The sequence below is a fragment of the Blennius ocellaris genome (assembly GCF_963422515.1).
Source record: "Blennius ocellaris genome assembly, chromosome: 15".
In the NCBI taxonomy this organism is placed as follows: Eukaryota; Metazoa; Chordata; class Actinopteri; order Blenniiformes; family Blenniidae; genus Blennius; species Blennius ocellaris.
In genome coordinates, this window is record NC_137664.1 from 6,460,537 (window position 1) to 6,473,133 (window position 12,597).

The 12,597-nt window shown below is 39.9% G+C and overlaps 1 protein-coding gene across 1 annotated transcript in view; it reads right to left on the bottom strand.

Moving 5' to 3' along the window:
• Window positions 1-2,674: 2,674 nt before the first annotated feature.
• pde8b (phosphodiesterase 8B) overlaps window positions 2,675-12,597 on the bottom strand; it is a 42,021-nt gene continuing 32,098 nt past the window's right edge. Inside the window, exons 13-22 of the mRNA XM_080509677.1 lie at window positions 12,418-12,494; window positions 11,153-11,317; window positions 9,819-9,864; window positions 8,685-8,814; window positions 7,697-7,895; window positions 6,433-6,650; window positions 6,151-6,289; window positions 4,900-5,067; window positions 4,622-4,751; window positions 2,675-2,793 (exon numbers count right to left, since the gene is read on the bottom strand). Of these exons, the coding sequence (XP_080365803.1) occupies window positions 2,684-2,793; window positions 4,622-4,751; window positions 4,900-5,067; window positions 6,151-6,289; window positions 6,433-6,650; window positions 7,697-7,895; window positions 8,685-8,814; window positions 9,819-9,864; window positions 11,153-11,317; window positions 12,418-12,494 (1,382 nt within the window). The 3' untranslated portion in view covers window positions 2,675-2,683. The remainder of the gene's footprint in view (window positions 2,794-4,621; window positions 4,752-4,899; window positions 5,068-6,150; window positions 6,290-6,432; window positions 6,651-7,696; window positions 7,896-8,684; window positions 8,815-9,818; window positions 9,865-11,152; window positions 11,318-12,417; window positions 12,495-12,597) is intronic.

A 12,597-nucleotide genomic window follows, 5' to 3' on the forward strand; every position in this document is an offset into this window, starting at 1 on the left:
TATTGGAACACGTTTTGAGTACGAGACGTGAAAGTGAGTCGAGGGAAAAAAAAAAATCGTCTCGTCATATGAGACACATTTAAATGCCAGGTGTAAAAAGAGATGCTTTCATTCCATTTCCACTTAGATTTTTCACCTTCGGTCACATTTGTACAAAACACAGGGTAAAATGTGAGGATACATCGTGACACAGCCATCAACACTGAAAACTGCAGCACAGACCATGAAGCAACATACCCGACTTTTAGTTAGATTTTTTTTTGAAAAATATATTGGACACATATGGCTTTTCTTGACATTTTTTTTTTTTTTTTTTTTTATCGCATACAGGAAGTGGAGGAGCTGTCGCAACCAAAACACCGAAAGTGTCTGTAAAGATAATGAGAAAATAAGGCACCGGTAATCAGCTTTCTGTGCCTTTGGTTAACACGGCAGTGTGTGTCCCCCGGGTTAATACACACATACTGTTACACACAGAGCTACGCGTTATCCTGCTTCACTTCGAGACCCTCATGTGGATGGAGACATGTGAACTGCCAACACATTTGGATGAAACTACATAATCTCTGCACAGCATAGATTTGCCATTTTGATTTCTATTTAAAAGGTAAAAGAAAAGATTTTTAGAAGACGCAGAAAAAGCTGATTTATTGTTGTTTCTATTTGGAATGATACTGGGTCAACTCTTGGTTGGCTGATAAGATAATACTGTTTTATGTGCACACTTCACTGTGTATTAACTCTACAGAGCCACCAGGGGGCAAGCACCTCAAAGGAATTCTATGTACTTTCTCTGATCTATTTCTTTTCTTTTTCACACACGTTTCCCCTCATTAGAGCCACCTTCTGCCGATTTTTGATCCCAAACTGAGTAAAACTATAGTTGGAATCACCAATACTGATATGATACTGATATACTTTCTACAAAACCCCAACGTGTGAGGCTGATCCTAAGAGAGACGGAATTAAAGTTATTTTCCTTTGAATTAGAGCTGTTAAAGTCACCAAGGCGAACAATACTCTTTCGGAAATAGCACATTTTTACTTTGATGAAAATATTCCATCCAAAAAACAGGCATACATCGTATCGCAAGAATATTTTGGTATCAATCTTCACATCAAAACTTGGGGTTTGGTTCTGCTACAGCACTAATGTGGCCCCTGAGCCAGTTTTATGAACTTCACAGGTGATGAGAGACTAAATTTTACATTTGAAGCTGATAAATACCCTGTAGTTGTTGTACGTAAATGCATTTTAAAGCGAACAATATCAACATCTTCGATGTTGATTCAATAAATCTTTTTGATAGTCGGAAGGAAGAACTGTGCTGGAGATTTCATCCAGGTAAAAGGGAGTTTTTTTTCCCTTTTCCACTGATTGTTGGATTATTTTAATCTATTTTGTGATTTATCTGACATACCGTGAGATGGTTATATTGCGAAGTGAAGAAAGATGGAGAACATGAGGACATGTGAGGTCCACAAATACTTTGCTGGGTTTCTCGCCATCGCCAGTCTCGCTAAATTGTTCAGGTATCCTAGTAAAATGTGTTTCTTCACTATTTTCTTTCTTTTCTGGGTGTCAGTGTCTACAGTTAGTGTCACGAAGCTATGGATGTAGTGTCTGATTGCTGAACAGCTCTGATACAGTGCAATTAGTTTGTCCCATCGTTTGTTCTGACATTACGGCTGCTTTCACAGTGCACAAAGAATGGTGATTATAGAATAAAGTACAACAGTGAGTTTACCTGGTGAGACATTTAACAATCTCTTCTGCAGCTACGTGATGTAAAAATCCAGCAATCAACACCCATCCCAACCAAAAAAAAAAAAAAAAGTAAAAAGTTGACATTAAACAGCCCTACATTGATGGCACCTCTGTCTCGGCTGGACCTTTAGAAAATCTGGCACTGCATCGTCGTACTTGGCTAACTGTACACAGAGTTCCTTATTATTAAATCTCTATCCTGCACAAATTAACAATTTGGTCCGAGACATGAGTCAAAGTTCCGACGCTGCAATCCGCTGAAATCTACGAGCCTCACAAGTTGGCGACTTGAAAAAGGAAGTTGGGACGATGTGCACTCACATCCGCTACTCATTTACAGTCAATGCCTGTAGCTTCTGTCTTGTTTTTTTTTTTTCTTGTTTTTTTTTTTTTTTTTGTAATATCTTTTACCAACATGTACAGAAATTTCATGAAAAAAGTTTGTTTGAGGAAAATTTTGTTTTTTTGTTGTTTGTTTTTTTTTAAACTGTGAAAAGCAAAACAAGCAAAATAAAGAGCTTAGGAGGAAGAAAAAAAAAAAAATCTCGATTAGCTAAAGTGCAGGTTTCCTGCATGTTACACTGTATGGTACAGATTGTCACGTGAGCCGTGAGGGTCACACAGTTTTGTAGAGGTGCTATAAGGAATACTTCACGTCATGAAGCGAGAGTAGAGAGTCGACGACGGGGGCCCTCAAATGACCTGGATGGAACTTGAGATGGAAACGGTCCCCCCCCCCCGGTGTTCGTCAATCGAGACGATGTCAGCTCTCAGGAGTCCCTCCCCTTCCCCAACAATGACGAACCGGGTTTTCTGGCCCCGGGAGGTTGGCGGAGCTCCATCGAATTGCAAAGAGACTGAACTGTTCCACTACCGTGCTGCGTTCACGGTCCTGCCCCGCTCGGACTGAGGCGGTCAGGACGGTGGGGGGGGGCGCAGGCTCTTACACTTCATATCGTCCAAGTTCTTCCAGTACTTGTAGTTCTCTGACAGGTGCTCCATCAAACCAGGCAGGCTGGCAAAGGCTGCGGGGGAGAGACAAATAATGATCATTAGGCACAAAGTCACACGGACAAAAAAAATCCACCGCCAGGTAGAAAAGTTTCAGCGAACCTTCTCACGGTGAGGCAAGGGCACTTACCACTGCGACACCGTTCTATATTAAGTTGCATTATTTTTTTTCCCCCACTGAGTACGTGATTCTGGTGGAGCTTTTGAATTTTCATGTGAATTACGTAAAATGAGTATCATGAGTATGAGACATCTACCTACCAAGTAACAAGATACAAACATGAATATGAGATAAAAAAAAAAAGCAATAAATACAAAAGCAATACATACTATCTAAAAAGGATTCAATATACATATATATATGTAATTTTTAATGATGTTATATATATATATTTAAGTTATCTATCTATCTATCTATCTATCTTATAGATAGATATGATAGATCTATCTAGAGTGTGTGTGTGTGTGTGTGTGTGTGTGTGTGTGTGTGTGTGTGTGTGTGTGTGCATGGTGGCTAATGTTATGTACACTCTGCAGTGTTAGAAGGCCTTCTGTGGATCAAAGGTTGAACATGCGTGCACGTGTGCACGCACACACTCACACACACACACACACACACACACACACACACACACACACACACACACACACACACACACACACACACACACACACACACACACACACACACACACACACACACACACACACACACACACACACACACACACACACAAACGGCCTGTTTTGTTTACATCCTTGTTTCCGGCGTGTTGATGACCGCGCGCTGCATCTCTGGAAGTAACAATGACCTCCCGCTGTGACCCGACAGTGACCCCGGCCATTTGGAAGTGACTGCATGTGTGTGTTTGTGTTTACGACTATGTGAAGTTCTGCTCGACTGCTTGTCCCTCAGCAGAGCCGAGTGGTCGTGAACTCTCATCCCGTCTCTGCAACCATACCCCCCCCCCCCCCCTGAAGTTCCCCTCCCCTGACACTCTGGCACTTTCTGTGTGTCCCACTGGCATTTGGGATCTTTCCGTGACATCAGAGCCGTGTTGACAGTAAACAAGTTTCCTCTCGGGAAGACGATGCTAAGTCGGGAATTCAGTGGGAATAGGGAGCTGTTAAGAGCACCAATCTGTCCTTTCCCACTTCTCTTGACTTCTCCTCCTCTTCGTCTCTTTCCTGTAATTTCCTATCCCGCAATCTGCCAAGAAAAACGAAGGATCCTCGGAGGGCGGGGGAAGTCTGAACAAGTGTTTTGTTTCAGTCAGACTGAATTAACCTCTTTGTTTCATTCATTCTATAGAGCGCTGTGGGGGGACGAGGTTGCGTCATGGAGAGGAAGTAACCATCGCTGGAGTCAATTTGACAAGGAGCCAACGAGATTTTCTTAGATAATTAAAGATTATCTTGTGAAGACGTTTCATTGAGTAAAATAATCCTAAAGTTAACCGTTGTGCAATTGCTGAGGTCTGAACAGAAGTGAATAGCTGAGCTTGGCTAAAGATGAAACGCACTATAATCCCATGACCCTGAGCTCAATATAGCTGAGCATCCAACAAGTCGTCATTCATTTTTGAATGACCTTTAACGTACTGTAAACTAATATATCTATCATTATTGGATTTAATACATTTAAAATGGGCAAAATTATTACATTGTTGGCCGTTATTCCATGATTGGTTGCTGCACACGTTAGCTGTGACAATGTTTGCAGTTTGCAATTTTTTTTCATCGCTTTAATAGTCTGCAGCTGGATTTACAATCATTGCTGCCCTGCAGGAAAAAAACAAACAAACCTATAAAACCAAGAAAAAGCAAAGGCGCTGCTCTCACCATCCCAGGCGTCAAACATGTCAGTGATGAAGTAGTCTATGAAGGAAATCTGAGATTTGGGCACACTGCAGGTGTTCCTGTCAAACACTGGCATCACCACTGGCAGCCCTTGTCTCTTCTCCTCGTCCGTCTGCAGGACAAACGCAGAAATCAAGAAACAAAAAAGGACGGGTCGACGTCAATAATCACACAAGATAAATAAGGTGAAAGACTACAGTTGAAATAAACGATGCAAAATGTCACAATACACAAATGCCATAGCGGCGCCGCCTCCACACCTGTGCAAAGTACTCCTCGGAGATCCGCCCGGCCCACTCGATGCAGAGCTCCAGAGGCCTGCAGGGGTTTGCCACATCTGCACACTTGATCAGCATCCTTTTTATCAGCAGGCGGTTCTCTGGAGAGTTCCTGATGTTGGCCTGACCCTCGCAGTCACTGTTTATGCTCTGCGGGACAGACGGAGCATACATGAGCATCTGTACATACGGGGAAAACACGGCCACATCGTGTTCTTTACACTCTGTTAGCACAATCACACATATTGAAAGGATGCATGTTTCTGCTACATTTCAATGCTTGACTCAGCCTTTCAGTTAGAAGTTTCATCGCAACGTTTACGGCGATTTCAGATCTAAATTACGAATAAACATTTTGTACTTACATTTTAAAAGAAAATTTAAAAGGCGGGGAACAGCACATCTGTTCTTTTCTCCCCAAATTACTGCACTCTTCACATAAAAATGAAGACAAAACTACCAAAAATAATAAAATTTAACAAACTACTGCAGTTGTGGTGCTGCTGGTGGAAACTACAAATGTGCACTTGATGAAAAAAACTAAATGCATTTTTATCGTGACACTACATTATTGCAGATGACAGTACATAATATGCAGCCTTGCGTTGAACAACTTAATATTGAACAACGCTTTTGTTGCATTTAATTATTGTGATTTTTGTAGATGCGACACAGCTTTTAACTTACTTGGCTCTTACTACAGCTTTTATATGACATCTAAATCAAGTGATTTGTCTTTTTAATCATGAAGATTTCTTTAAATCCCATAAAGTCACTTTTAATTCTGAAAAATAGTCTTGTTTTTTTTCTCCCAAAGTTGAGCTTTTAGAGATTTCCCACAGTCATCAACCAAGTGTGACTCATGCATGGCGACAAATCCACCAATCAAAAATGTTCTTTCTTGCATTCCTTAGTTATGTGCATAATCAATGGCGCTAAAATGTTTCCTATGGATCATCAATCAAAAAACTCATCGTTTTCTCACATGACTTCAAGAGCTTTTGTGAGAAACAAGACAAAAATAGTAGTGCACCTTCAAACTAATGAGGATAACGACATTGACTTAAATATGAGGCACAAAATGACAAAAATGTGACGATAAAATACAGACAGAAGGCCATCACAGCTTTGTGTTTGTTTTGGGGATTTTTTTGGGGTGAAATTGCAGGAGCTTATTAATTACAGTCATTACATTGCTCTTTTCTCCAGACCGACCCCGGCGCTCTCGCTTACACTTGTGCTGGTCTCCTCTATGGCCGCCATTGGCTTGTTGATGCTGTTGACAAACTTGCTGACGTGCTCGAAGTGTCTGGTCATCTCTGTGGCCAACACCATGTCGATGATGGCCTGTCGCAGCGTCCGGAACTGATTCCTGTACACACATGAGATAAAACAGGGTTTTTGATTTGGATAATCGTACTCACTCTCTTAAAGGTACAGTATTGTCCAATGTCGTACCTTTAACTCTTTATAAGACAAGTGACGCTATCTGCTCATGTCCATGTTTCTACTGACCTGTCGATGTTCTTGAAGATGTTGCTCTTGCCGTCGCGGACGGTGAGCTGGAAGGCGAGGGCTGCGTGGTGGCTCTCCAGGACGGCCGTGTCGTTGTACAGGATGGCCAGCTCGCTGCCCGCGTTACACAGGAAGGAGTTGGTGCGGCCCGGGTGGTCCACGTCGTGGACCGTCGCTGCGATCAGCGCCGCGACCTCATCCAGCTGGTCCAGACTGTTCTGGAGGGAACGGCAGAGAGAAACAGTGACGTCAGAACTCCGTGACAGCAAATCAAACCTTCTCAGATGCTAGGACTTGTCTTGATCTTAATAAATGTTTTAAGGGTCCATTTGAGCACATTTATATAAAATAACGTGCAAAAACGTGTCTGTATTTGTTTCTTTTAGAATAAGAATTAAGAATTATGTTTGCCAAATTTCCAATGAAACACTGGTAGACTTCAAGCATCCAATATACCAAAGTGGAATTTTTTTTTTTTTTTAAGATCATGGGCACGTTGACCTACTTGCTGAGCTCTGCTGTTCATGCTACAAATGCAACTTCAATACAAAAAAAAGCTTGGTGCCAACTGTTGTTTAACCGTATCTGTTGACATTTTGGTTCATTCAAATGAGCCACATTCACATTTATTTCATACATATTGTCAATGATTTTCTTATTATCTGAACACATGACCTGTAGGAAAATGATGGAGATTCAGTTTTGGTATTGTATTCTATTTTATTATGTAAAGTCAATGTATTTTCTAACTTTTAACTAATGGTATGTGGTCATTTAAATACAAATGACATTTTGTATCAATGGAACTGCATTTATTTTTTAATTTAATAAAAATCATCTCTCAATAGAAACACCGAATTAATGTGAGATTTGTTGAAGGTGGTGTACGGAATACTGACCTCTATTAGCAATGTTTACAGGATAAAGGCTTTGTTTTGTTATTAAAACAGAGTTATCTGAAACTTAACATGATAGATAATCTTCAGAATCTTCAAAATTTGAACACAACTGATCTGCCACTTTGTTCTAAAAAGAAACACCCTCAAAAAATGTACAAATAAATAACAAATATTATTTATAAATGGAATCAATGTGTTTAATACTGGTGTAGTTTTTATTTAAGTTGTCTCATCTCACTAAGTTTGGATGTCCTCCCTGTGTCTCTCTTTGTCAGCAATATAATTAACTGGCACATGCAGCTGGAGAATACACATGGAAGCGCTGCGTGTCTGCCATATTGGATACGACGGGGTTTTCCTCCAACCTTGACTCTCTCCTTGCGTAGGAAGTAGGCCGTGGCGTGCAGCACGTCGGCGGCGTGCGTGGAGTTGTGGTAGGAGTTGGAGGAGTGGTAACTGGCCTCGATGAGCTGCAGCCAGGAGCGCAGCATCGCCTCCGAGCAGTTCAAGAAGTCACACACGCCAAAGCTTGTGAAAATCTTCAGCCCGAGGTACGTGAGAGGTCTGCAAGGCATCACAGAAACAGGAATCACTAATAAATGTGTTGTGCATTAAGGTCTTAATGAATGATTTGTTTTTTTTATCTTTATTTTTAAAGAGGAAACTTTCTGTAAGTGGAAATAATAAAAATAGCAGGTCATTTTAGTTGCAAGTGATCATCAGTTTTATTAAATCTCTGAACAAAACTAAGTGTAAAATTCAAGTGGTTTTTCTGAGTATCACGATTCAGAGAATAACTCACTAACGTCGAGCAAATCTTTGTGGAAATGAAACATTCATGACTAACATGACACTGCAATGGAAAATTTAATAAAAAGCTCATAAAACTTGGATTTTGGTACATTTTTGAGAGCTTTACATTACTTAACATTTTCATGAAATTAAAAAAAAGTTTTTTTGAAGGATGCATTCTGCGATAGCTCTAATTTATCGTAGATAACATGAAACTTGCCAGACTTCATTTGTAAAGCCTACATGTAATGGTTAGTATTCTATGTATTTCTACAAATTTAGAGGTGAAGTATAGAAATAAAAATGCCTTTACAATTGTAATTCTATTTATTTGAGTTGTCAATATTGGAACCATTTAAAAAAAAAAACCCACAAACAAACAGAGAATCACCTGAAACCAGTAAAGCAGAGCTTTGAACGATCACATTTCTAAAAACGTCTCAGATCGAATTACTAAAATCAAGTTAATTAAGGAATTGTCATGGTCAGGCCAACAGGGTCACTCTCATTGCTCTGCTGGTTTTGGGGCCTCAGGGCCTTAATGTCCGTTCGCCCTTGTACCTTTTGTGCGTGGCCGCTTCGAGCTCCAGGATGTTGAACTCCCAGCACTCCTCATCGTTCAGCATCTCGGCGATGGATGGAGGGACATCGTTCAAAGTGACTGGAATCGCCAGCTGGCTCTGGCTCATATCTGGCAGGCAGAGAGACAAAAGGCATTGGCACACACACACACACACACACACACGCGCGCGCACATTGCGGTTCAAGGTTATTTGACCATAAAAGGGGCCTGAAGGGAGCGCGCTGTGTGGGGTTTGACGGGTAAATAATGAATAACCGTACCAATCTTGGCTCTGTACACATGTGCAAACACACCGGATAAGTGGCTCATTTTATAAATCTGGAATCTTTGAGCCCGTGGTGGAAAGACGGGGCGCAGCAGTACAATTGTTTAAAGAAGCCTACGAGTGCTGACGGATGTCGAGCTCTCAAGTACCAATACAGTTTTCACTTTGATGAAAAATGAGACGATTTCTCAGAAAATAGACACTTGATTTAGATCTTCTCCCCGCTAAGTGTTCTTGTGGCTTTAATCACTGTAATGGGCTTGCGTAACGAACCCAGATGGAAACAATGACATTGTGGAGAGCTAAGAGAACATGTTTCTGGTTTAATCAAGGCACTTTAATTGTAATATTTATGCATGAGATTCAATCAACACACGCAGATCTCAAAATCCGATGTGAGGAAGAATAACATTTCGGTAGGCCCACTTGTTCTTTAATACTTAGATGCTTTTGCTATAATTTATTCAAATTGTGAAAGTTTGACATATAGAATTTTAGGTTATAAGTTATATGAATTAGAACACACTCGACTTGAATTTAAAAAAAATATTTCAAAGTTGTTAGTTTATATGTTAAGACTTGTTATTTTTTATGATACACCTAAAAAAAAAATGAAAGTTGTTGTTTCATTCAAATGGCCGAGCCTTGGTGTTTGTCCTTTGAGCTATTACAATTCTATACATATACAATGGTTCTGTTTGAAATGCACTGCCCAAGAGATTTGAAGTTGTTTTGATACAGATGATATTTTGGGTCAAAATATGATGAATTCAAAGTGACAGGTTCCTTTTAATCTCCAGCCAATACCAATCTTTTTGTACCAATGTGGTGACGGTTGCTGACTTACTTTTACAGAAAACATATTCATTCCCAGAGAGTCGCCGCAGCCCGTCCTGGAGGGAAAATAGGAAGCCAAAAAATATAACAACTAATTGATTAATCAGTTACAAAATCCAAATATTTGGGTCACATTGGAAACAAACTTGTGTCTCATCATAAAACGCTGCAACAAGTTTGCCGTTGTTTGATGCTACACCTCCAACAAAACTGTGGCAACAGCAACACTATTTAAATGGGAGGAGAAAGGCTCATTGTGTCTACATCACATGTGCGAGGCTGCATCATGGAGCATCAATGAGAAGTTCCTCACTCCAAGCAAAGATCCTCTTTAGTGGTTTGAAACAAGTTTTCCAGCCGTGACAAATTCCCCAGATCCGCCTGACAAAAGCAGCGTTATTAAGTCTAACTGATTTGAACTGGGGTAACTTCAGCACCACCAAAGGAACTAGTTTGCACCACTTGGCTGAAATGAACGTTCATTATAATTTATTTTTTTTAATACAAATCAGCCATTTATTTGTTAATTCTGGATCCTCACCTGTTAATTAAGATGCAGATTATACAGTTCACATTTAAAGTGAAGTAGAAAAACTGGAGTCTCATCTCAGACATCTTGACTGACTGGATGATTTACGTGCAATTATTTTTTCTTTCCTGTTTCTGATATGCATTAAAAGACTGTTCAAACTCGGGCTCCCAGCTTGGATTTAAACAGGAAATATTTATAAAGTTACCTCTTAACATACTTGGTCAGCTGAATCCTATTTTGTAATGTGTGGCTAAAGCTAACAACACATACAGAATATAGAGACTTTGTTTGTAGTTCGCTCCCAATTCATTTATTTTTCAAACGTCTTAAAATTAGTCAGGCATTAACTTCATCAACATTTGCTTTTTAGAGGGTTTTCAAATGTTCAAATTTCAAGTCATAATCTCATGTTTGTCTAATCATGTTTTGATCAAATGTACTATAAGAATCAGGCTTGCATAATCAGAAATAACACTGGAATCCTCAAACAACATGATTTATTTATTTTTTTCTATAATTTATAGTCTATCAGCTGACGTGAAAGAGCCCCTCAGACCACACATTTGCACGTCATAGTTAAAAAGCAAACCATGAACAAACAAAAAGTCTATTGGGGCTTCAAACACAACTGATCCAATCTGGTAAGCCAAAGATTTTATGTGTCAAGAAGAAAGCACGTTCAATTTTCTTTCTTACACGTGATGCGCTAACATTTTTAGTATGTGATTACAAAAAACACACAATAAACAAAAAACATTTTCTTCTTGAATGAAGCTAAATCTTATAGCGTGAGTGTACTTGCTGCCTCTTACACTCATGAGACCCCCGACCAGGTCATTGGTGTGGGGGTCGTCTTCCTTGGAGGCGAGCTGAGGCGAGTAGAGCTCAGTGGTTCTCAGAATCTCCAGCACTCGATCCAGAGCCTCGGCGACGGTCACCGGGCTGCTCTCCTGGGCGGCGTTGATGATATTTATTACCTGGGTAATGAGGACAAAATAAGATCCTTTAAATCTGCCGTGGAACTTTTACACCATAAATACATAAATAAATGTACAAAGAGCCTTCGTGTTATGACAAAGTGTGTCTTTGTTTGTGGATGTGTCATGTGATGCTGTGGAAATCTCATCCGGGGCAAATCACACCAAATAAAGCTTCTTCTCAAACGCTCGCAAACGTCACAGGGCTCGGCGCGGGAGACAATGTGACATGGTGGGAATAATGTGGGGCTCTTTGGTACCGAACCATGAGCCAGCTCACAACTTGACCAGTGTTATGACTGTGAGAATTCAGAGAACAGCCATCACTTCTCGGATTTCACTTGTTAACATTTAATTTCATGCAAGTCTGCCAATAGTACTCAGCAAGCTTAAATAAGAGCATCAAAACATTGACTACACTGGTCACCAGGGGTCGGAGAAACAGTCCCACAGAGAACAAGGTCCCATTGAAATGTTTAGGGACAAAATACATCTGCCAAAATAACTTTGACTGAGAAAAAGTTAATTGCACCCCTTTCAGAAAACAAAATGTTGGGTTGGTTTTAATTCTATTAAATAACACCAGGACTAGACGGTGAGGGTAACATTTAAGAAATGTCTTTTTTCAACCTTAAAATGACTCAAATCTGAAGTTGCTTAAATATGGTTAACATCTGGAAAGAGTGGAAATAATAATTTACCTCTTTTTTTTAATCATAATTCACACATTTTGCATTTTCACATAATCACTGTTTAGTGAACTTCGAGCAAACTCTGGTCTGCATTAAAACGTGAGTCTCAGAAATTGACTCACGTTTGTTTGCAGTGGAAAATATAGCAAATACAGGAAGTGAACCAAAGAGAGTGACAAAGAGCATTTGGTGCATTTTGTATTGGAAAAAAATATATATCCAACAGCCCGCGAGAGCAATGACGAGGTAAAGAACTTCTACACTGCTCAAACTGGTGAAAACATGCTAAATAAATGAGGTTTTTCAGCTGCACTCCACCTCAGACTAAATTGTACCTTTTTGTCTGAAAATATTTGACAATTGCGAAAACACTTTTGGAATCTGGCATTATCGATAAAAGCTCCATACCTTTGTGATGGGAGCCTCGATTGTCATTGAATGAATCCGGGCGACTGAGGAATATCTTCGATTCTGTAAACTGGGAGCTGCAATACAGAAAATAATGAAAAAATGAAAAAACAAAACAAAAAAACAATCATTTGATTTCCCGCTGATTCTAATCCTATGGCGTCTATTTACTATACATCT